Raw genomic sequence first — 26,148 nt, 5'->3', positions numbered from 1 at the left:
GAGCCTATAGTATACCTATAAGTGGAATTGATGGGTCATATGGCAACACCATATTTAACTTTTGAGGCCAAATTACCTTTTAAAACACTTTAACTCACTCCTCTGCCTTCCTTACTGTCAAGACCTTCCATGATCAGCCCCAGTGTCCAACACAGCTGCAGAAGCCCAGTGGCTACCATCTTAGCTAGTGGCTACTATATTGGACAGCACAGATAGAAAATTCCCATCATCCCAAAGTTCTACAGGGCAGTGCTGGTGTAAAAGGATAAGATGATTAGAACAATTATAGCTAACATTAATGGGTCTTTACAAGGGGCCAGACACTGCACCAAGACCTTTATAGGGATTATCTCTTTTAATTATCATAACAATTCTATGTAAGTACCATTCTCATTTTATGGATGGGAAAATCAAGGCTTTTAGGAGTCAAATAACTTGCCTAAGGTCACACAGCTAGAAAATAGAACGATGATTTAAACCCACAAAGTCTGACTCCAAAATTTGTCTTCTTAACCACTAACCTACACACAAATGATTGTAACAAAAGCAAAATGTGCTAATGGCCACAAATGAGGTCAAGATAAAGAGCTAAGGGATTTCAAAAGAGTAGAAGTCACAATAGGATGCTGCAAAAGAGAAAAGACTTCGTAAAGGAAGTATGAAAAAGAACCACTAATCTAAATCCATTCATTCTGTACTCAGGGCGGACTTATGCACCATCTCCTTCAGAAAGTCTTCTTGGATTACTCCAGTCCATACTATTCTCTCCTTTTATATTTTATATTTAGCTGCTCTCTAACTAGTTAAGGAATTATTTGATTTGTAAGTTCCCAAAAGACAAGAACAGAGACCATGCTTTAGTCTTTTCTATGGCCCACAGTGCAGCAAAAAGCAGAACTCAAAGCAAGCTGGTTCAATCTAAATGTCTCCAGAGGACTGCTGATTATTCTTATTCCCTTATGTTAGATTCAGATATAGCAAGAAATAAGGTCAAACTGTGAGAGAGAGTGCAGGAGAATGATCTCCACATTCTTCCTCCTGAGGGCTGAGCAAAACACACTCCAAGTTCCCTAGGCTATTCTCTTTTGCCAGTTTACATGCAGCCCACTTGGAGCATGGGTTTCACTCTGAACCCCTGAATCAGGCTGCATCAATCATTGCTCCAGGCAAGGTGGCATGACAGTTTCCAGTACGTATAAGCCAGTTCCTTTGGCCTTCAAGGTGGTGAAAACATCTGGCTGGCTCCCACACTGCTCACTCATCCTCTTGACGTAGGAAAGAGAGAGTCAAGCATCATGCTGCTCATCATTTAAGAAAGCACTTTCAGGGGCAGGCCCAGGGGCATAGTGGTTGGGTTCACAGGCTCCACTTCAGTGGCCTGGAGTTTGTGGGTTCAGATCCCAGGCGTGGACCTACACACCACTCATCATGCCATGCTGTGGTGGTGTCCCACATGCAAAATAGAGGAAGACTGGCAAGCATGTTCGCTCAGGGCCAATCTTCCTCACCAAAAAAAAAAAAAGCAAATCACTTTCAATGTCTGTTAACTCACTGAATCTTTACCACACTCCCCATAATCCCAGGGCAGGAATCCCTGCCCACATTTTATACACAAAGAAACTCTAACCTTGAAATTTAAGAAATTTTGCTAAGTCACAAAGGTACAGAGACAGAACAAGAACCCATGTCTTCTGATTCTTGGTCCAGACCCTTGTGAGTTGACTTAAAGAGCCATCCAATGAGAGGCTTTCCCTGACCACTCTGCCTAAAACAATACTCCCATCACTCTTTAAGGCTTTGTCTTGCTTTATTTTGTTTTCTAGAATTTATTATTACCTGAAATTATATTACGTCTACTTGTTTATTGCCTATCTTGCTACTTGAATATAAGACAATAGGGACTATTATTCTTACTGTTTATTGCACATCAAGGGCCTGGAAGAGTTCCTGGCACACAGTATGGCCTTAATGTTTATTATATGAATAAATAAATCTAATGCAGCTCCCAACTGATCCCCTCTACACCACTTCTGCCAAGTAAGCCTCCAGTCTACGTTCAAAATTCCAGTCTATGTTCATTTCATTCAGCATTTATTAACATCCACTATATGCCAGGCAATATGCTAGATGATGAGGACAGAAATGAATCAAAATATAATCCCTGACTCTAGAAATACAAACTAGTGTTTTGAGGCAAACAGTAAAAAAGTGTACCATTATAGATGTTCATAGAAAGGAGCACTTAAGTAGTGGAAAAAGGAGGAAAAAGAGATTAAGAGAGCTTCGCAGAGGAAATGACATTTGACCTGAACATAGGAGAACAATTATAATTTCAGCCATAAGAGAGGAAGAGAAGGATATTCTAGACAAAGAAAAAACATGAGGATAGGCTGAAAGACATGAAAGATGTAGGTGTATTTAAAGACTAGTGAGTGATTTTTAAGTCAAGGCAAGTGTGTCTCAAAATTATGTTTTTAAAAAAGATGAATGTCTAGTATCCAGAATGCAGCATATAAAGAACTCTTACAATTTGTATTAGTCAGGGTTCTCCAGAGAAACAGAACCAATAGGATATATATATAAATGTAGATGTAAATATACAAGAGGAGATTTATTATAGGAATTGGCTAATGTAGTTACAGAGGCAAAAAAGTCCCATGATCTGCCATCTGCGAGCTCAAGAACCAGGAAAGCTGGTGGTCTAATTCAGACCAAGTCCAAAGGCCTGAGCATGCGGGGGCTGCGATGGTGTTAAGTCCCAGTTTGAGTCCAAATGCCCAAGAACCAGGAGCTCCAAAGTAAGAGAGCAGGAGAAGATGGATGTCTCAGCTCAAGTAGTAAGAACGATTTGCCCTTCCTCCCCTTTTTGTTCTTTTGAGGCCCTCAGACGATTGGATGATGCCCGCCAGCATGGGCGAGGGCAGTCTTCTCTACTCAGTCTACTGATTCAAATGCTCATCTCTTCCAAAGACACCCTCACAGACACACCTAGAAATAATGTTTTAGGAGCTATCTAGGCATCCCTTAGCCTAGTCAAGTTGACACATAAAATTAACCATCACACAATTCAACAACAAAAGGACAAAACCCAATTTAAAAATGGACAAAGGACTTATATAGACATTTCTCCACAGATGATATACAAATGGCCAACAAGCACAGGAAAAGATCCTCAACATCATTAGTCATCAGGGAAATGCAAATCAAAACCATAATGAGATACTACTTGATACCCACTAGGATGGCTATAATCAAAAAACCAGAAAATAACAAATGTTGGTGAAAATGTGGAGAAATTGGACCCCTTGTACACTGCTGATGGGAGTATAAAATGGTTCAGCCACAATGGAAAACAGTTTTGCAGTTCCTCAGAAACTTAAACATAGAATTACCATATGACCCAGCAATTCTACTCCTAGTATATACCCAAAAGAATTGAAAACAGGTACTCAAACAAGTACATATACAGACATGTTCACAGCAGCACAACTGACAATAGCCAAAAGATGAAAATAGTCCAAATGTCCATCAACGGAGGAGTAGATAAACACACTGTGGTATATACATACAATGGGATATTAGCTACCCATAAAAAGGAATCAAATACTGCTTCATTCTACGTGCTACATGCTACAACATGGACAAACCTCCAAAATATTACACTAAGTGAAAGAAGTCAGACACAAAAGGTCACATTTTTTTTATTCCGTTCATATGAAATATCCAGAATAGGTAAATCCACACAGACAAAATGCACATTGGTGGCTGCAAGGGGAAAGGGAGAGGGGGAAATGGCAGCAATTGCTTAACAGGAATGGATTTCCTTTGAGGTAATAAAAATGGTTTGGAACTAGACAGAGATAGTGGTTGTACAACACTATGAATGTACTAAGTGCCACTCAATTCTTCATGTGAACAGTTAATTTTATGTTATGTGAATTTTACCTCAATTAAAAAAAAAGATGAATGGCCCATGGCACCATATTCTAGAAGGAAAAATTCAAAAGCCACTAATGTTTCCCCATACAACTGCTCCTTCTTGCCCTTCCAGGAAGCCTGCCCTCCCATCCCACAGCCATCCAAACCTGCCATTTTAGCAATGAGTTATGTTCCCTTGCTCTCATTCTTTAGTCATTTCCTGTGTCAGGCAGTCTAAGGTCCCAAATGAGAAAGCAAGCTCCCTTTTGAATAGGGTCCATGTGTATTTGTTCTGTTTCCTCTACAGCACAGACCAGGTCATGAATGCAGAATAGGGGGAAGAGAGCTGAATGACCTCTCTTGAAGCAGCAGTTTGCAATGGTGCTATCTCTGAGAAGGGAGCTGGAGGCTGGGTGACCAAGGAAACCAAAGACACAGTCATCACGCAATGGTCTGATCTCGCCTATATTCTTTTGGGGAAGGGCAGGGGTTCAAGAAGAATAGAGAAGTATTTAACAACAGCTTTGGAGCAATATCTGGTTTCAGAAATAACTGAAATCTCTCAGCAACTGGGTTCTTGACTTTTCAGAAGGAAAAATACTAATGCCAAAGTCTTTCAGAAAAGCAAGGATTTGACCCCCAAAGTTTGACACTGAAGCCATTCCCCAGCTATCTACAAGCTCTTTTCCTTGCCTTCAGGAGGCACTGGAGACCTGGAGACTAGAGACACTGGGCACAGCATCCAAACTCAGCCCGTATCAGCCAAAAGGCTCCAATATAGCATATCATCACTGATGCCTGGAACTCAAGCCACAAGGAGTAACCTGCAGGATCAAAGGCACATCCCTCCTCAGGCTCCTCATGCCTTATAGTAATACTGACAATAAAAACTACTCCTTTTTTTAAGGGCAATTATGTAGCTCTTAAATACATATTCACAATAGCCCTAAGACTCATTATAGATTAATGATTTACCCAAGGTCATAAAGCTAATAAACAATGGCAAAGCTAGATTTTAAACTCTGGTCTGCCAGCTTCCAAAGTTCATGCCATTGCCACAACACAAAACTGTCCCGCGCCACACATTCTGCCCTATTTCCTGGACATCCATGAGAGAACACTCTGGCCACTTAAAATAAACCAATGCTTCTCAGTTTAACATTAATCCTAGTAACCACAGGGACAGAATCTCTCTCAGACAGTAGCAACCCAGAGCACTTGACACCACTGAGAAGTACCTGAGATCACTATCTGGGCCACTCCACCATTCCCTGGGTCACCACCAAAGTCTCCTGAAAACCCAAATGTAGATGTTCTGCCTTGGATGGCCCTTGAAGGCAGGAAGGGAAATGCCAGGGAGAAACACAAATGTGGAAGGCAAGGCGGACAAAACACTAAGCCAGAAATCAGCAGACCTGAGACCTAGTCTCGGTTCTACCCCTAATTAGTTATACGACCCTGGGAAGTCGCCTGCATTCTTTGCCTTTGTTTTCTCTGCTATAATATGGAAATAACAATCCCCTCGCATCAGATCTCACAGGTTTGCTATGGGTATGATGAGCAAAAAGATAGGTCTTGAATAGGAGAGTGCTTGTAAAGCGGGAAGCACAAACTACTCTGAGGGTCATTTTGATATGACTACCACCAGCTGGCTGGAGAAAAGATTAATGTCCGCGAAACAATTAGAAAGTGAAACAGTAGATAATTAGGTGCCAAATTATATGGTACAGACTAAGAAGATTATAGTCTGGAAAGGGGAAATCTCTGGAATTAGTCAGAGAAACTGCACAGAAAACAACGGACAGGATTGAAGGGTGATGGAGAGCAACAGCAGCAGCAAAAAGCATGCAGCCAGGAAAAGAGGGGTAAAAAAGCAGGGGAGTAACAGTGCTGGATCAGATGCTGGGTGTCGGGAAGTCAGGGAGGCCACAATGGGGAGGTAGGGTATGCCCAGTGTGTGAAGAGAAGACAGTCAGACCAAGGAGCTGGGGAGGATGCAGGTGGCAACAGGGAGCCATGGGGGAGCACAGAGTTGGCTTTCACAGGAAACATTTATTAAGTAGTAATAATGTGGAAGGCACTATCGTAGGTTGCAGGCGTAGAGAGATGGATAAAGACATGAACCTTGCTCTCATCAATCTGTGTTTGAATCCTGGCTCTTCTATCTTCATTGACATGGACATCAAGGAACAAGCTTTATAATCACAGGATTCTGGATGCAAATCCCTGTGCTGCCATTGCTAGATGAGTGACCTTCATCAAGTAACCAAAGCTCTCTAATTCCCAGTTTCCTCATTTACAATGCAGAAGAAATAATCTTTCATAGGATAGTGGTGATTACTAAATTAGATTAAGCACATTAAAAAAAAACTTGGTATGTGCCTTCTCGACATACAATAAATAAATGATAACTATTATCATTATCATTCACTAGCTTTGTGACTTAGGGAAAGTCACTTAACTTGTCTGGTCTTCACCTTCACCATCTATAAACTTCAAAGAAATAATTGGTCTAAAGCACCTCACATAAAGCTACAGCTCAGCAAAGTTCCCTTTTCTTCCCTCTGTCTCCTTTCCTTAACCCTCCTGCCTTTCCTGTCTCCTGGGCCCATCTCTGAGATCTCCCTTGTGGCAATGCTCAGCTCCCAAAGCAGGCCACTGAGGACATCGCCAGGACACTTACTGACTCTACTTCCAGAAGGCACCAGGTTCATTTAACCCCTAAACTACCTCGAACTTACCCAATGACTGACCACCCCCATCCAGGAACATGTTCTTTACCCACTTCTTGCCAAACAGCTTCAATTTGCAAGCAAGAAGGCCTTTCTACCTGTTAGCCAGACAATTCCTCCCTGCTTACTCATCCTCCCAAGAAACTAAACCAAAAGAGAAAGCTTCAAAGTCTAAAATGTTGACAAAAGAAAGAGAACAGGACCAGCCCAGTGGCGCAATGGTTAAGTGCACACGTTCCGCTTCCGCAGCCCAGCGTTCGCCGGTTCGGATCCTGGATGAGGACATGGCATCACTTGGCAAGCCATGCTGTGGTAGGCGTCCCACATATAAAAAGTAGAGGAAGATGGGCACCGATGTTAGCTCAGGGCCAGTCTTTCTCAGCAAAAAGAGGATGGGCAGCAGATGTTAGCTCAGGGCTAATCTTTCTCCAAAAAAATTTTTTTAAAAAGAAAGCAGAATGGTATTTCCAGTGTCTTACAACTGTAGGATAACAGGGAGAGGCACTGAGCACCCTTGCTGAGGGGCAGATAGATCCCACTGGCATTCTGCACACAGGACAAGGGCAGGCAAACCTGCCACGACTTCCAACAGTTCTGGGAATTTCCCAGAGCAAGGCCCTCAGCCTGCCAGAGTCACTCAGGCATGAGGGAAAAATTAGGTTTTCACTAGCAAAGGTCAACTCATAAATACCTGATTAACCCAAGCGAACACACTCGGCTCCATGTCCTGTGGGAATTTACAACTGATCCGGAACAGAAGTCAAGCTGAGTACACGTTTTCAAAGCTATAATTAACAATTATTGAGGTGGGGGGAGGGTGATGGCTGGCTATAAAAGCCTAATCCAAATCAGGTGAGCCCAGACTCGCCAGTGGAAGCTGCTTTTTCTGGGGACAAGCTCTGACAAACCTGCAGCGCAAACATTACCTTGCCTGGAAAGACAAAAGCCAGGTTCCCACCAAGACCATGGAAATGCAGAGAAGCAAAGCATATTCATTCCAACAGCCTGGCTTAATCCCACGGCGTTCGTTTTGTGAGGAAATAATGCCAATAATTCTAATCTTACACATTAGGAAGACATCGTCAGATCAAACCTGTGAAGCCAGTGGCTAGGCTCCCCAAAGCAGATCAGAAAGAGAAAACAAAAGGAACTATCTTTCACTGAGCACTTCTGAGGACTTGTACAAAGGTTTTCAAACTTTTAATTTTTTTTAATCCTCCCAATAATCCTGTATGATAGCTACTCCTAGTCTCATTTCATAAACGAAGAAACTGAGCATCAGAAAGATTAAGAACTTGCTCAAGAAAGGGGCTGGCCACAGGGCAGAGCCCAAATAGGAACCTAGTCTGTCTGATTCCAAAACTTAACCTCGCTTTCAACAAATATTTCTTAAGAGCCTACTATGTGCCAGGCACTACTCTTGGGTACACATACAGCAGTATATAAGACAGACAAAACCCCCCGTCTTTACGGAGTCTTCGTTCCTAAACAAAGCCACCTCCATACTTACACACCACACATTTAATAGGGAGATATCTGTATCTCTTTCTCCTCCACCACATAGAACTCAACAAACACGTACTGAAGGAATGAATGTGGTCCTTTCTCTCACCTCGGAGGAATTCCTCTCAGTGCTGCCGAAACAGCATTCTACTGTGAATTCATCCTTCTGCATCCTTCTTTCCACCTAGGTCAAGCTATATCTTAAACCAAAAGCTTCCTTACAGTGCTAGCAAATTAGCTCCAGTCACCCAATGAGTGTGACAATGACAGTACTTCAGAGCTTAAAAAACACTTTACATATATTATCCTATTTAATCCTCATAAAATTAAACCAGGTAGGTATTATTCCCATCTAACAGGGAAACAGACACCCAGAAACCTTAGTTACTAGTTACTTGTATCCTTAGACACAATTGAGTGGTGAAAGCAAGCTAAAGCACACTTCTCCCTAGTCCCAGGACACATTCTTCTCCCCTTCTCCTAAGATCTCATAACCCATTCTCGATACTAGAGAAAACAAAAGGGTATTGTGTCACTATCTAGTTCATTTTGTCCCATTAAGCTATTTCAGATTTCCCATTGTTTCAAAACAGAATAAACAGGGGCCAGCCTGTGGCCGAGTGGTTAAGTTCACGCACACCGCTTCGGCGGCCCAGGGTTTCGCCGGTTCGGATCCTGGGTGCGGACATGGCACTGCTCATCAGGCCATGCTGAGGTGGCATCCCACATAGCACAACCAGAAAGACCTGCAACTAGAATATACAATCATATACTGGGGGGCTTTGGGGAGAAGAAGAAGGGTAAAAAAAAAAAAGAAGATTGGCGACAGATGTTAGCTCAGGTGCCAACCTTTAAAAAAAAAAGGAATAAACAAAAACCATTGTGTTTCATCCTATTGTGGAATTTATTTTGATTATTATTAATATTTTTTTACTTGTCCTATTAAATATGTTTTAACTGTACTGCTATGTTCTAATTTGGGACCGTGATTTATTCCCAAAGGAACAAACTTTTGATGTTCAACACTAAACATACACAGTATACGCATAGAAAAAGGCCTGAATTTTTTTTTTTTATGTTTTTTTTTTCTTTTTCTCCTCAAAGCCCCCCAGGACACAGATGTATATTTTTAGTTGTGAGTCCTTCTAGTTGTGGCATGTGGGATGCCACCTCAGCATGGCTTGATGAGCGGTGCCATGTCGGCGCCCAGGGTCTGAACCAGCAAAACCCTGGGCCGCCAAAGCAGAGCGTGCAAACTTAACCACTCAGCCATGGGGCCAGGCCCTGAAAACATTTTTATAATTTTTCTCAAGTCAGTGAGAAAAATAACTTATAAAAATGCTTTTACATGCTTGCCTTCTTCAGGAAAGCCTTTATCCTGTGAAGAGACACACACAAGTAGGCAGAGGTTGCAGAAAGTTTAAGCCCCAAGTGCAGCGTTAATAACTCAGTATGCTCTTTGCAAAAATAACCCAAGCAGCTGCAGTCAACAGGTATATTCCAGCAACCAAGGCCAGGCTGAGGGCTTTGTCACACCGCTCTACTCCAGGTGGCATTCATCTAACTCTATCAATCACAAAGAGACTACAAGACAGAAACAAACTCTAAAGCCAGAGGCCAAGGAAAATGACCCAAAAGAAGAGATGTCTGCTCGTCGGGAACCCAAAGAGCATCTTGCCTAGAAGGCCCTACTGCCTCCAGTATAACACAGCACACTCTGGGCAAATCAAGAAGACCCGGGCCTGGCTACCCAAGCTAGCCAAGATTCTGTCCCAAACCCTCCCCTTTACCGGTCTGTCATGACACCTGAAATTCCAACACTACAACTTCATTCAAACACATCCTGAGTACCACACTCTCAAGTGGGAGTAGCCAAATGAGGGAGGCAGATCCATGCCTCACCGAATACCAGCCAGATTAGAGAGAGGGGCACAGCGCTCTGGAAAGGCAGGTCAAAAAATAATTCTGGCTGTAGGACTTGGAGAAGACTTTCTGGAGATAGGAAATTAGCTCAGCTTAGAATAATGGAAGGCTATGAAATCATTTGTGCTACCTTAGGAAGGTAACCAGAGCCTTTGGGAGAGACCTGGATTTGAATTCTGGCTCAGTTGCTTACAGGCTGTATTGACAATCAGGCAAATTATTTTCCTTCTATGAGTATTTCCTCATCTGTAAAATGGGCACCCATGAAAAGATATGGGCATACCTCAAAAGACAGCTTAGTAAAACACTAGCCCCGATCTGGCACATGGTGGGACTTAATAAATATCTTTTCCTTCTCCTTTTTCTGGTTAGAACAGGAATACACATGAGGGAAGATATCTTGGGGCAATGGAAATTACTTGCCAGCTAACAGAGCAAAGCCTTTTGGCGGCTAATAGAACAGAGAATCGACCTGAAAGGGAACCTCAGAAGCCTGAAGAGTAGCAAATCTAGGCATATCAGGATCCAGGTCTCAGCCTACATCTCTCTCCATCATGAGATGTGCAGCAGCCCATTCTGGAGAAATATCACATCATCGTGCATCTACTTAGATGAGGAAGTGGAAACCCACTGCTCAGCTCCTCAGGAAAGATAGCCCTGTGCCAACTTCTGGTACTCTGGGAGGCCAGAACAGGACCCAATGCAGGGAAAGTACTGAGTCCAGCTACCGACATTTTAATTAGTCCAACCTTAAAAGTCTATAACCACAGGAGACTAAAAGGAGCCCCCAGGGAAAGCCTCTGCCCTTCACACAATTCAGCCAATTAGATCTGCTCAAGTGCCCTAATTTTCATCACGGAATTCTTAGGGGAATCAGGCCTCACCAAGCTCTAACTTCTGGCTGAGAGCAGAGGCACACACTCAGGTCAGGAAGAGCAGCTGGGTGTGGGCTACAGAGAGGCAGCATCAAGTACGCCCTGAGGCCCAGATACCCTTCCTGCATCAGTAAACTAAGAATCGCCCTCTTGCCAGGCTCCATCCCCCACCCCAGTATCCTACTGTGGCCTGAATGGCTATATCCAGTGGCTGTACCCTAACCTTATCCACACTGAAAAGCTAGCAAAGGCTAGTTTTGATTCTCACTTCAGGGGTAACCTCAACCCAGTAATGCCTGTACTTTAAAGGAGGATTCTCCAAAGTAGAAATAACCTCAAGACTCAAAAGAATAGAGCTACATGGTAAACCAGGAGGCAAATGTGAAAATTGAAGCACAAGGGGGTAATGACAAGATATGACACTCAAAAGCCAACGAAGTTTACATTTCCCAAAAGCTCAGTCCCTCTCCCTTGGAACTGTACCAGGCGTAACCACACTTTTCCTGTTGTCAGTAAGAGTTAAAAAGCAAGGTTATAAGGAAAAATGAGAACCTAGGAGACACAGGGTAGTAAAGAGAGGGGATGAACCAGGGAACTGCATAGATGATCAGAAAATTCAGAGGAGGAAAACTAATAATAATAAACTACTCACATTTGTATAAGATTAAACACTTGTCATATTCTCTCATAAGATCTACAGGCATCGACCTTGTGAGATAGGTTCTGCTATTTCCAAAATACGTGGCATGGGGAAAGTGAGGCCCAGAAAGGTCAAGAGGTATCACAACCCAAGCTAATTCCTAATCTCATGTTCTTTACTAATAAACTAGATATTTAAGAAAGAAAACTGTGAAGACTCAAGACAGCCAAGCTCGGAAGAGGGAAGAAAAAGAAAAAAAGGTTCAAGGGAAATAGTGGAAAGAAAATGTTTTCAGACAGAAGCTACAAAACAGTAACTAGCTATTTTATTAATCAGAAAATATTCTTGCAATGCCCTTCCACAATCTCAGAAGGTGTATGACAAAACACCAGACAAGATGGCCAGTTTCAAGCCTACTCCCAAGACAGAAAGCTGACACAACCACAGACCTGCAGCCTGACAATATACAAGCAGCCTACTTCTCCTCTCAAAAGGACTCAGGAACATGTGTACTAAACCAAAGAGATGACCACAAGAGGCCTCCATGCACTAGCTTTGGCCAGCAGTTGCACCCTAGTACCTCTGTCCCAAGCCAGGGCTTACCCTAGTCTAGCAGGAGGTTCCCTCCAAAGCATACCTAAATTCAGCTATCACTCTGCCCCCAGACTTTGAGCCAGCTGAAAGTTGGCAGAAGACCTTGAGGGAAAGGGATAGTAATCGTCTTCTCTCAGGCCAAGAACAGCTCATAGGGTATGATCACTTGGTGTTCCTTCAGCAACTCCATTTTCCACTAGAAACTCGGAGATGTGTGACTATGGACAACTTGGCATGTTCCCAGACCACAAATGCCCAACTGCAGGTGCGTGAGTAGCCTAGGACAGCCTAAAGTGAAAGAAGACCTTCCACGAAAAACTGTGAGTTTTAAGTCTGCTCTTATTTGGCCAAAATACTCACTATACATATTGGCTCCAATCCAGCCATGATCCTGGACTAATACCCTCACATGGCACTGAGGAGTTTTACAAAGTCCCTTATCTTCCATTGCCTCCATAAGGGAGAGATTAATGTTCCCGTTTTTGCAAATTTGAAAACTAAGTCTCAGAAAAAGCAACCTGTTCAAGACCTCACAAATAGAAAATGGCAAAACCTAGAGCTGAGTCCAGGTTTTTCTATCTGCAAGACTGATTTTCGTACAATGAAGGTCCAGCTTTGTTAGGAAGCTTAAAAGCTAACAAACAAGAGACTTGGATTCTCAGACGTGAACTCCACCTGGGAGTTACTGTATGACCTTGGGCGAATAGTTTCACTTCTTTGGGCACCAGAAAACTCATCTGTAAAATGAAGTGATGTGAAACAAGTGTAGAGAGAAGAGAATTCCTCGGTTCCTGGAGTACTGTGAAGTGTAGCCCCCTGCCCAGCACTTCAGATAAAGTCAACTACCCCTCCACTCATCACCCCCTAACACTGACCCTCCTTCTGACTGCCATATATTTTCTGTTAATGGCACCACCAGGTTCATCATTACTCACACTCAAAACATAGGTGTACCTTTGACTCTTCTCTTTCCTTCTCTCCCTACACTTAAACTCTAAGTCCTATTGATTCTGCCTCCACAATGTAGACCCTGATCTCTGCTCATGAACAATTGTAGTCTCCAATCTAGGCTCCCTGCCTCCAACTTCACCTCTGCCGAGGCACTGTGCCTGCTGTGAGATTAATCTTCCTAAAGTAAACCTCAGGTCATGTCTCTTCCCTGCTCAAAACCTGTAAGGACCACTTATTGCCTACAAAGTACAGTCTAAACTCTTTAGCCTGACTTTGAGGCCCTCCATGATCTTTCCTCAATTAATCTTTTTTGCCTTATTTTATAGTCCTCTCCTTCATAGATGCCACTCCCCAGCCACCTGGACTAACTAACGTCCCCTAAAGACTCTCCACTTTTTCCCACTCCATGCCACTACTTATGACATTTCCTGACTGCAATGCTTCCCTCAACCTACTTTATATTTCTGCCTAAAGCACCTGAAGACCCACTAAGCTGCTACCTCCTCCACAAAGCTTCCTTGATCTCTCCAGGCAAAGGTGATCCCATTTTTCAATAGGACCACCGATATCATTCATAGGGCACTGAATCTAGATTAACTTGCACAATAAGCCTTAAAATGGGAGATCTGTTATGAGGATTAAACAAGATCATATATGGGAAAGTATCTACCCAGTCCTGGTATAGAGTAGATGCTCAATAAACAGGAGCCCTTATTATGAGAAAGAAAAATATAGGTGCATATGTCTATTATACTCAGTCCTTCTACTGGGCAGGGACTGTCATACAACACACAATATACATGTTAAATGTTAACTGAAGAGGCAAAGAACACTACATAGATATAGACCCTATACCAAAGCTTATATCCAGAAGAACTCAACCATAATGCTATTTTTGGAAGATACAAACTGAATACACACCACTCTGTAGCTATACACTTCATCAATGTGATATTCCTATTCATAATTTATAAGTGAACACACCCTCTCATCCCCGCCCCAATTCCCCAAAATCCTAATCCCTAATTCCAGGCCACTTAAAATGATAGAACAAACAAATGCCACTAACAATCTGATAAACTGTACACTTTTTAATCCAAACGCACATCTCTACCTAAATTCATATAGCTGTTTCTTTCCCTCCCTACAAGTTATTAAACAAAAATAGAAACAGCATTGGCCTTTGTGTTACATAAACCTAAATTCAAATCCTGGCTTAGTCACCTTGGAAAAATTACTTAAATTCTGACAGTTACAGTTTCCCCATCTAAAAAACGAGAAAAATCTCCATCTTTAAGGGCTGTTACACAGATATAAAGCACTAGCCCAGTGCCTAGAACATAACAGGAGCTCAATAAGTAGTAGCTACCATCATCATTCTTATCGTTGAAGTTATTTGAGTTGTCTTAATTACATACTTACCTTTTCAGAGATACGAAGTGTGAGTTCCAGTGACCTTTGCTCTTGTCGGCAAAAGTTCAAAACCTCCACAAATTTGACTACCCAGCAACACACGCACAAACACACAGACACAAACTGCTTTCTAACCTGTGTATGTGCTATACCTGAAGGGCACCCATCTCCCCCCTCCCCGCCACCCCACCACTACATTTCAGATGCTGGCTCTGGGAACTTGGCAAACATGGACACATTTGTTTTAACATACACTGTAGTGATGAGAGTTCTAAGAGCTTCCTGAGAGGCCTGAGATAACACAGAGAGGCCAAACAGGAGCAGAGCTGCTGAACCACACTGGAGAAAATTAGGGGTATATGAGATTCGGAAGGCTGCCTGCCTGCCTGCCAGTGAGATTTCTGGTCATTTCCCAGGTTAGAACGCAACACAAGGCAGCCGGGAGCTCTGTAAATGTGGCTAACAGAGGAAGGGGACAGGTGTGTCCTAGCTGAGCCATGCTGACAGCACAGCTGACTCTCTCACACCTGCCCCGCCTCTGCTAAGTCTCCCTCCAGGCCCTCCCCAATGCCTTGAAGGAAGGCTGGTCTGATATCTGCTCAGGCTGGATTTCTCTGAGGCCCAGGGAGTTCTCAGCATCAGAGATAACACTTACAAAGCCAGTGATCTTCTCTGAACTATCCTACCTCCCTCCTGCACAACAAGCCCAGCATGAAAGAAGGCTCCTTCCTCCATCCCAGAAGCCAGGCTAAGAAAAGCAGTTAAAGTTCATTCTGTCCACTTGGCTCCCTCAAGTTTGACCTGAGGTAAACCCATGTGGGCCTTGGAACCAAAGACAGGGAGCAGCAGGAAGGACCTGAGGAAGCCTTGCCCACAGGTCTCCTGTTGGCCCTTCGTGAGCACAGCCTTGCTCCACTCCTACAGCAGCCACCTGCTCAGCATAGCCACTGCTGTGGCAAACAAAAACTACCAGCCAGGGTCAAGGGCCAAACGACCCTCCAGTGTGACTGATAACTGTCACCCCGCACAGGTTCAGCAGGTGCTCAATAAATAGGGATGAAGTACTAGTCACAGTGCCCACAGAAGTCCTCAGAAACCCACCATGTGAATTCTTCCCCTCATCTCAGAGCACTCTCGTCTAAACTTTTCATAGGAACTGATGTCAATTTACTTGGTACTCTCTCTCCAAGCCTACTCAATGCAAGGATCAACTCACTGTTATTCATTCGTTTATTCAACAAGTATCTACTGGGCACCTCCTCTCTGACCAGTACTGTGATCGATACTAAGGATAGGTCCTATGGTCAAGAAAACAGACATGGCTCTTGCCCTCAAGAGAGAGAAAAATATGCAAAACAAAACTAAAACAAAAAAAAGGCTTTAAAATCTACGCAACCCTTCTATATAAATTAACTCTCTTTTTTTTTTTTTTTAAAGATTTTATTTTTTCCTTTTTCTCCCCAAAGCCCCCCGGTACATAGTTGTGTATTCTTCATTGTGGGTTCTTCTAGTTGTGGCATGTGGGACGCTGCCTCAGCGTGGTCTGATGAGCAGTGCCATGTCCGCGCCCAGGATTCTAACTAACGAAACACTGGGCCACCTGCTGCGGAGTGCGCGAACTTAACCACTCGGCCACGGGGCCAGCCCCATAAATTAACTCTCTTTTAACCATATTTTTGAAGTGAGGGAACTGTAGTTTGGGTCACACTGTCAGTAAGGACCCAAGCCAGTGCCCAGTGCTCTTGCATATCAGGCTGTCTCTTGCTTTAAGAGGCATAAGCAGGGTGTGAAGTGCACAGAGAGTTTTGCAGATAGCAAGTGCTACCAGAGTTTGACCAGAGATGAGAGGGAACTCACGGCCAGCATTAATGTCAGGGAACATTTCACAGAGGACTGAGAAGTTAGGAAGGAAAAAAGGAGGCAAGGGGAGGACATTCTGGGAGGAGAGTAAACTGACATGAGTAAAGGCAAAAGAGAAGCAGTATAAGGTGTGTTTTACAGATTAGGACAAAGCCTGGCTGGGCCAACATGTGGAGAGCGGAACAGGGTAAGATGAAGCAGGAAAAGTAGTCTGGGGCCAGAACCCTAGGGTCAGGAAGGAAACTATCACCCATAGAGGGATTTTAGAGCCCGCACCATCTCCAGTCCAAACTCCTCAGCAGAAAACAAAAGTACAGTGCTGTTGGCTCACTTCAGGTTTTTCTTTGCACAGTCTCTCACATGAAATAAATCTGCTCCACTCTGATAAACATGACAGGGCCATAGCCATCCCTACTGAAGTCTTGCCTGCCCTAGCAAGTTGTGCCAACACAGGCAAGGCTCTGTCAAATTCTCAGTGCCCAGAAAGCGTCCCCTTGGCACTTTCCAGGTGGCCACAAGTAACCCCACAAGGCTTTAGATACACTTACCCGGCCTGTGGAGGCCCCAAATCCATATGTAATGCAATCAGCTGAGTCAAACTATGATAAGACATGCAGTACAAGGCTCTGACCCACTTCCTTTAGGAAACCTACTATGTACATCCTAACGAACAGAGATTTCTCCTTGCTCTGAACTGAGGTTGCCAAGGGAGTGGTTCCAAACGCAGATATTAGTCACCATATGCCACAGATATTACGGGGCTTCTTTTTCTGTGTCTTATATAAAAGCTCTCTAGCTAGGCGGGAAACTCCTCAGAAGCAGCATTTGACACTGACTTTGTATACCTCCAATTCTGCCCAGCCCAATTTCTGTGAACACAATACAATACTATGAACTGCTTTCTCGTTCTCCTCTGTCTAGGTCTCAGACCCACTAACAACCCAAACTGGCTGCATTAGAGTAGAAAGGCTCCACAACAGAATGGGAACAGCATATGAATGAGAATCAGACAAAATTAAATTCCAGCCCTGGCTAAGACCTTGGGCAAGTTTGTTCCTCTCATATGTAAAATGAGGAGTTTGGGAGAGATGGTCCTTAAAAGCCCTTCCAGCTCTGACATACTAGGACGTTAAGTCCTGGCACCTAACACCAATGGCCTCAAAGGTCAGAGCAAGTCTTTCATTTGTCAATGTGTAAGTCCCAATTCAATGCCACCTATAAGTCTAACTCTCAGAAGCCAAGCTGGGACAGTAAAGGCTCCAAGGTCAGTGGATGCACAATGGGCTCCAGAACCTAAAGGTACCAAAGAAGGAGTTGGGAGCCAGGACTAGAACCTAGGATAAAAAGCTAGTTTAGGGGCCGGCCCCGTAGCACAGCGGTTAAGTGCGCACGTTCCGCTTCGGCGGCTGGGGTTTGGCCAGTTCGGATCCTGGGTGCAGACATGGCACCGCTTGGCAAGCCATGCTGTGGTAGGTGTCCCACATATAAAGTAGAGGAAGATGGGCACGATGTTAGCTCAGGGCCAGTCTTCCTCAGCAAAAAGAGGAGGATTGGCAGTAGTTAGCTCAGGGCTAATCTTCCTCAAAAAAAAAAATCTTAAGACAAACTTCTTCCAAATGTAGAGAGACTGCAGGACCCAAACTGATCTGGATGATGTTTTGTTTAATAAAGACAAAGAATGAAAAATTCTACAACAGTGAACTTTCTAAGTAAGTAAAGCTTATTTCTTCAACTTAACCCTTTCCAAGGAAAATTTGTCAACTTCTAACCAAGTGCCTAGTAAACTACAATAGAATCAGAACCAGACAATAAATCTCCTTCAGTTCAGTTCTACAAACTTGAGAGTATATAAAGCATCCTCCTTGCCCAGCCTTGAGCTAGGAGCTTGCTATCCTAACCCTTGAGGAGCGTGTGGGATATCAAGGACGGCAGGCACATACACAGATAACTCCCAGAGCAGAGCATGGTTGGTAAGATTATAGACTCCACCATCCTCCAGAGCAGCACTTTGTGATGAGTGACCAGACTATTCAACCTTTGTTAACACAGCTATCGCCACACCACTGAGGCTCTGAGTGCAGGAGCAGAGAGGACACGCCAATAGGTAACATGTTTGATAAAAACAGCAAGGGCTTGGTACACAGATCCCAAGAAGTATAGTTCTGATTCTGCCACTTTTTAGCTATGTGACCAAACCCACAAATTTCTCAGGTACAAATTCTTCATCTTTAAAATGGTCATAATAATAAAAACAGCCCTATCTACTTTCAAAGTTGAGGATAAAATAAAACAATAGATTGAAAGGGGATAAATGGATCTGAGCTTGGATGAAAATACAAAGTACCCTGGGTGAGCAACATTTCCAAGCATTGAGGAAAAGTCCAGAATATGTACCAAGACATATGAGATGGTTTGAAAGGAAGAAAGAAAACACAATCCATTCAAACAGAATCTGATTCCAGCTTTTCCAACAAACTTTAACAGAGGTTTTAGGCTGGGCACAATAAAAACAGAGATAAATAAAGTACAATTCCTCCTCCTTTCTTCCACAAAGAGCTTAGCAAACATATATACAATGTGCTACGTGTTACATTACAAATTTATACAAAGTGTCCTGGGGGTAATAAAGAAAGCTCTGTATTGTTATTATTTTATTTCTTAAACTGTACTGTGGGTACATGGGTATTCTGTGTATTATTTTTATACTTTGTTGTATATCTGAAATATTTCATATTTCTTTATCAGCAGTAACAAACAAAAAAAAAGCTCTTTTGGACGCTCAGTTTGGTATCTTTCTCTCTCCCTAAAACTCTGACAGCCAGAGCTGCTGGGTTTCCTGGAGAATCGTTTCCCACAAAGGGAAACGTACCACAGCACACCCGTGAAGTCACTCAGCAATGTATCTCAAAGCTACCCAGTAGGAAACGAGGGGCCCCTTGGGGTTCAAACCCAAGTCCTGTGGAGACCTAGGAAACCACTCCCCACAACAAGACCCCATCCCTTCCTTGCCAGAGAACAGGAATTCTTAACATGAAGACCCCACATTCCTAAGGGGCCCAGGGGTAGAAATCAGAGGGGAGAGAGAAGGGGCCGTGAATTTAGATGGCAAAGAAATTACATCTTTATTTTCAACATTCTCTTACTGAAATTTAGCATTTCCTTCAATTATATACCGTAGGCAACCAACCACAATATTATTATCAGTACCTATGATTTTGCCACCAATAGAAATTACAGACATTTTCATGTCACATTACATTGTTGCAGATATCTCAAAATATTATTTACATTCAACATCACTTCGAAATTATAGGGGTTATTAGACCTGCTGCTAGATCACATGTGACTACAATCTTCCTATCTGTGGGCCCTCATGCGAGGCAGCTGGCCAACTATGAAGCAACTCTGCCAGTTATTGTTCATGCCAAACAGTGAGACCCCATATGCTCACACTGGTGACCCAGACATCCATAACACCCCCTTTACTCCATCCTTTCCCAAGTCAGACCACTCTCTAGTTCTCTTCTGCCTCCACCCAACCCCTCCTTCCAGGAAGCCCTCCCCAGCCACTTCAGCCTAGCCTAATCCACACAGAGCCCTCTTAATCCTTAGCCTATACTGTCGACACTGCCTGGTTTTGTGCTTCATTAAGCCTGTGTATACTGTACTTAACATTCTCTAAATATATATCCCCACCCCACTCTCAGACTTAGACTTCTTTGGTAGCCCTGTGTTCCTTCCATAGCGCAAAGCAAGCAGTAAGCACTCATTATGGACTTGTGGATTGAATAACCAATTAAGTCAGGGTCCCTGACTCAAATGTCTCAGTCTAGTTCTACCAATAACCCACTGTGGAACTTCTATTCGATGCCTCTCTGGACACGTTTCCTCATATGTAAAAATAAATGGGTTGAACTAACTGATGTTTCCACCTCCTAACTTTTGAATTAGGCAACCACTTTTTATCTCCCTAAGATCTGAGAAAAATTATGGGGGAAACTGAAAAGCCTCCCCCAGCTCTCCCAGGCAGGGTTAGTCACTTGCTCCTCTGGGCTTCCCACAGCCTTTTGTTTGTATGTACAATACATCTACTACGGCGTTTATCACAGAGTTTTGAAAGAGTGTATAACCTAGTAGCTGAGGTGGAGGTAGGGAGAAGAGTCAGACCGTGTGGGTTCAAATTCTGGCTCTGCTCCCTACTATCTGTATAAACTTTGGCAAGTTACTTAACCTGTCTATGATTCCATTTCCTCACCTATAAAATGGGGCTAATACCTAGCACGTAGGATGTAAGAATTAAATGGAAGAAAATGTTTGGAATAGTGCCTGTCACAGAGCAAGTACTAAAAAATGTCAGTTGCTATTATTGTTGATGTTACTGATGTTGTTAATGTCTTACTAGGCAGTGGGTTCCTATTTTAGCCGGATTTCTGTCCTCCTCCCATTCTCCATCACAACACTGTTTTGTTTTCTTCCATGGCACTTACCACAAGATACTGTATTTATTTATGCATTTATTTCCTATCTCCCCACTAGACTGTAAACTCCATGAGGGCAGAGAACATGTCTGTTTTGTTCATCCTTAAATTCTCAACACCAAACATGGTGCCTGGCCCAGAGCAGACACTCAAATATTTGTTGAATAAATAGCACATGAACTGGCACTGTTTGATGTTTGCTGAATAAATTAACCTAGTTAAGGGTCATCATCAAAGCTGAGGTGCAGACGCAGATGATGTCTTTAGCTGCCCCAGGATTAGTGTGACCCTCTCCTCAGTCCTCAAAATCAGCCTCAGCCAAGCCCCACCCACCTGCCCTTAACCCCAGGCTGGTTCCGGGAGCCACCCTCAGCTAAAATTAGCATAGCCACCAAGATGGCCAGGCCATTTATAGCCTTGGAGGCAGCAGCAACTAGCTGGGTAGGCAGGCAGGGCTCTGGCCTCCCACTCCCATCAGGAGTTGATTGAGAAGCCAGCCTGCAGCCCACCAACAATCTCGATGCCTATCCTCCACGGCCCTGTTCTGGCTATCTTGAGTCAAACTACAGTTCCAGATCAGAGGCCCTCAATACCTCCAAAACCAGCAGTCACAACTCCAGACTCACCTGGGACCCCTTAGACACCTTCTGCAGAAAATATTTCGAGTTTCTGGAAGCAATGAGCCCAGAGTCTATGGGAGGTCCCAAGCATCAGTTCCAGGCTAGCTTCAGAAATGCAGGCCCCAGAGAAGTAGAGTCAGGTACAGACCTCTGCTGGGAAAGTGACCTAGCACAGATGGGTGTGCAGGCCTCAAAGAGCCAGAGGTGACAGGAACAGCCTCTCCACTGCCCAACGAGAGGGCCTCCTAGCAGAACACCTGCCTTCACTGCAGAAGCAGCCCTTTAAGATAGGCATATACATCCAACAAGAGAAAAAATCCAATTGGCCCCTGCAGAAGACTCTCCAGAAGAGAAAAAGATAGGCCTTTTCTTGGATGTCAGCCACAGAGTCAGCAGGGCCTGCCTAACTCACTCAGCAGGAGGAAAGTCACATTCTCTCAGCCCTGCCTAGCGCTCCTTTACCAGGGCAGAGCCGGAGAAGATGGAAGTCTGACTTAAGTATCAGAAGACCTGCCTGTAAGACTGAGCACAGGACCCAGTTTCTTCACCCATAAAAAGGGGGATAACACAACCTGACCCGCATTCTAATAGGGCTATTGTGAGACTTCTGCAGGAAAAAAAAGCTGTGTAATTATAAAATTTAAACTGTAGAGAACATACAAATTGACTGGGTATGTTGAATCTGATTTAGAAAAGTGGCAGGTTTTTGTGGGGTTTTTTTGAGGAAGACTAGCCCTGAGCTAACTGCTGCCAATCCTCCTCTTTTTGCTGAGGAAGACTGGCCCTGAGCTAACATTGTGCCCATCTTCCTCTACTTTATATGTGGGACGCCTACCACAGCACGGCGTGCCGAGCAGCGCCATGTCTGCACCAGCAAACCTCAGGCCACTGAAACAAAACATGCCCACTTAACCGCTGCACCACTGGGCCAGCCCTGAAAAGTGGCACTTTTAAGGGCAATTAAAACTCCTGTATTCTGAGGCTACAGAGGGACTGGAAAGGCGATAGGAGTTCCTGGCTGCATAGAAAGCTTCTCCCCAAATCGTTTAGCAGAGCCCAGTCCACAAGCCACCTCTTTGCAAAAAATGAGTCCCTGTCTTAGTCAGAGACAAAGTCCCAGACAGGCCCAAGGGGACAACTTACCAGAACAAAAGTGCTGGGGCCCCCTGTTTCCCAAAAACCATAGCCATTCCCAGTACCTAGGGTCTCTGTCTGGGACTTCCCTCGTTGGGATTCAATATTACTGTGACACCAGAAACTAATTTCTGAAATGAGAGGAATCAAAGACCAAAAGAGAGGCCTAAGTGGTATAATCAGCACAGCCAGGCCTCTGAAATACGTCGTGTGGAGGCCTGTCTCCCTAAGATCACGTCATGGGGTGGTGCTGAGGGATGCTGGAATGCCTCTTACCTGAGGCGCGGGCACACGTGCACACACACATCTTCTTGATAGCTAGCTAATGCCTAAAATTCAAAACTTCATCCCTTTAGCTTGTGTCTAAAATATAGAACAGCTCCTCCTCCCAAAAAATAGTCATTTTATGTCAGACGCTCATATTTTAGGGTGCAAAAAAAGGACTATTTTCAGTGACAAACAGGGACGCCATTGGGACAGCAGAGATGCTCCTCAGGTCGTACTTCCCCATTTGACCTACATCTGTGTACTAGTCTTTCCCTTCACAGCCCAATAAGAACCAAGCTTTGAGCTATGCTTCAGGGGCTTAGGAGACACCGAACGGAGAAACACGACTAATATACAAGAAGGAACTATCTTCAAAGTAACAGCCTGGGTGCCATGCTTGTGCATAGGGCCACCCTGGCCTCATGTGGAACCCACCCCTTGGAGTACCTGGAATCACACCCAGCCCAGTCAAGGAAGTTAAAAGGGAGTTTCCCAAGAAAGGGTCTACCACCAAAGCCAGCCTCTGGATCCATCCATGAAACTTCCCAGCCACCATGACCTGTTTCCATCTCCTTCTTGTATCAAAGGGTATCCACTGAGCAGTCCCCTCACTTGAGCTTGCCTACCCTCAGAAAGAACCCAGCTATAAACTCTCCCACTCTGCAGCCCATAGCTTTGGGCAGATCATAGAGACAGGGTGAGAGAAACGGGGAAAGAAAACTGAATTCCTTCTGAGCCTTGTGTAAAACCACTGAATTTTAGAAGTGTTCTTTTCTTCTGCAACAGAATACCAGGGTTCCTGGTGTCTGTCAAGTCTCCATAAGTGCATACGAAAAACCAGGACAGATCAAAAATATCATAGAATTCCAACCCTCATCAGTCAGAAGAAACGGAATAAGTCAACAAGTAGTCCCCAAAATTATATTAAACCTATGTCAAGAAAAGGCCATTTAACTCCCTAGTGGTAAATAGGATTCCATCTAAGGAACTGCCTTGATATTTCAAATGGGCACAGCTAAAAGACACCAGACTACCCAAGGGAAGGGAGGCACTAGGGTTCCCACACTTTTTGGAACACAAAGGCACACCTGAACACCAAGCCATAGGGCAACAGAGTTGGCCCAGCCCTGCCTTTCCCTGCCCAACCCAAGTAGGCTTCCCTATGCTGCCAAGTGCTGCAACTGGCCAAGAGGAACAGACTTATCACCCGCCCAGGCCATTCTTTCAGACAAGTAGTCCTGAGAAGGGGTCTTGGCTTGCTGATCTGAAAAGCCAAGGGGCCCTGAAGGCAGACCTCTTCCCACTGCCAACAAAAGATATCCTGAGGAGGCATGAAGAAAGTTGTTCAGGAGAGACAGAGACGTTAGCCACGGCTCCTGAACAGAAAGAACTCATTGGACTACTGGGAACAGGCAGGGCCATGTGTGGGTCCTCCATCAATGGCACAGGTAGAAACCTGGGGTTCAACTTGCCCACTCGGGCACTTCAGTTCTGAGTCAAAGCCCCCAGCCCGGTCCAGCCCGTGGCAAGGCCTTACCTGCTGCAGTAGACTCCTCAGAAGTGGCCCCCGAGCCGGCTCCTGGCACCTTCTCGTTGTGGCTAGGGCTGAGGCTCTGGCCGTGATGCAGGAGGAGCCCCCAGAGGAGCCACAGGGCAAGACGGGCGCACACATCCATGACTCCAGGTCTCAGTCAACATGCGCCTGATGTGGACACCTCGGGATCCCAGAGGCAAAGTCGGGAGCCCGAGAGCGCAGCCGGCGGTCCCGGAACCGCAGGCAAGATGCCCTCGAGGCGCCGCAGCTGTCCAGCCACCCGCAGGCCTGCCTCCTCCGACAGCCAAAGGTCAAGTGCTCCAAGTTTGGGCGCGGGAGGAGGGACGTCGCCTCTGGGCCAACAGTGGGTCCGCCGGAGCTCTGGCGGCCTGAGCGCCCCGTCTGCTCGGGCCGCTTCCGGGGAGTTTGGACAGGGCGGCTGCGGGGCGGCTGTCAGCTCCGCAGCCGGCTACACCCCTGCGGGAGGGGGCGGGCGGCCGGGATCTCCGGCGGGCACGGGAGTGGGGGAGGGAGAGAAGGCAGGGGAAGAGGGGGGCACCTGGCCTCGCCCCGCCGAGGAGCGGCGAGCAGCACAGGCTCGGGGAGGGCGTGCGACTCGCAGGCCCCGGCGGGCGCAGGCGGCTCCGGGATCCCAGGCCTCCTAGGCCGAGGTCAGCGCCCCCGCCCGGTCCCGTGCCCAGACGGCCGGCGGTGCCCAGGTTCAGCAGGCGGACGCGCACGGGCCAGGCCCGGGACAGCGGCTCCCCGGCTGGCGGGCGGGCGGCGAGGGGCGGGCCCGGGGTGGGCGGGGGCGTGCTCTCCCGCAGGCCCGCCCCGCGCCGCCCGGCCCCCCGCCAAGGCCGGGCCAGCCCCAGCGCCCGGCTTATCCCGGAATAACCTGTGGGAGGCGGCCGCCCGGCGCCCCCAGCCCCCGGCGGGCTCTCCCTGTCCCCGGCCCACGCTGGGCTCCGCCAGGAACCCCTCCAGCGCCAAGGGTCGGGCTCCGGCCTCCCTTTCCCCCACGAGAGTCTCTCCCGCGCTAACCGCCCGCGAACCGGCGGGCGGGCCCCTGACACGCAGTTGTTCAGGTAACCCTGGCCTGCGGCGGCGGCAGGAGCTGCTGCCCGGCTCTCCGGGCTTCGGTGCTGCTCCACTCGCCTCAGCTCTAAAGCTGGGCTGGACAGAGGCCTCCGGCACAACCACTGCCGCCCCGGGCTGCCTGAGGCGACAACTGCCAGGCCCGGTTCGGCCGGGGGCGCCCTCCCAGCCCCCAGCTCCGGGCCGGCTTTCCAGGCCCCGCCCTCCCGCCGCGTCTCGCAGCCAATCGGCTTCCGCCTCTCTGCATCTTAGGAACCCGCGTGCTTCGTCACCCGTGTGCAGCGCCCCCTGGCGGCCAAGTCTTGGTACTGCAGTCAAGCTCCTGGGAGGCCCTGCCCCTTTGCAGAGGGTTGGGGAGCGCAGCGAGGACCCGCCCTGGGGGAGGCCCAATAGGGCCTGCGAGTGTTTTCAGAGGAAATGATGCCAGAAAGCAAAATGAAACATCCAAACTACTATAGGGAAAATTGCCCTACATATCCCTTAAGTCTCGGCTAAAGGGCACCATCTGCCTTCCTGACCCCTCCTCCCGGCCTCGTCCAAGCTAAGTCGGATGCCCTCTCAACTGTCACAGCCCGTTTTCCTAACTGCCCCTCAATTCCCCTCCCCTT

At 45.9% G+C, this 26,148-nt stretch overlaps 1 protein-coding gene across 7 annotated transcripts in view; it reads right to left on the bottom strand.

The window, feature by feature from the left end:
• The window catches only part of STIM1 (stromal interaction molecule 1), a 172,247-nt gene extending 147,007 nt beyond the window's left edge, over positions 1-25,240 (bottom strand). For 4 of the 7 annotated variants that reach the window (XM_070490810.1, XM_014841953.3, XM_014841951.3 and 1 more), the window contains exon 1: positions 24,446-25,229. In XM_070490810.1, coding sequence (XP_070346911.1) covers positions 24,446-24,584 — 139 coding nt within the window. In that variant the 5' untranslated portion in view covers positions 24,585-25,229. Of the gene's footprint in view, positions 1-24,445 lie in introns of all 7 variants that reach the window. The other 3 variants (XM_014841954.3, XM_070490809.1, XM_070490808.1) reach the window with 3 other exon arrangements.
• Between the last annotated feature and the right edge of the window lie 908 nt (positions 25,241-26,148).

This window comes from Equus asinus, chromosome 20 (genome assembly GCF_041296235.1).
Source record: "Equus asinus isolate D_3611 breed Donkey chromosome 20, EquAss-T2T_v2, whole genome shotgun sequence".
Classification (NCBI taxonomy): domain Eukaryota; kingdom Metazoa; phylum Chordata; class Mammalia; order Perissodactyla; family Equidae; genus Equus; species Equus asinus.
This window is presented reverse-complemented; position numbering and strand designations above follow the sequence as displayed.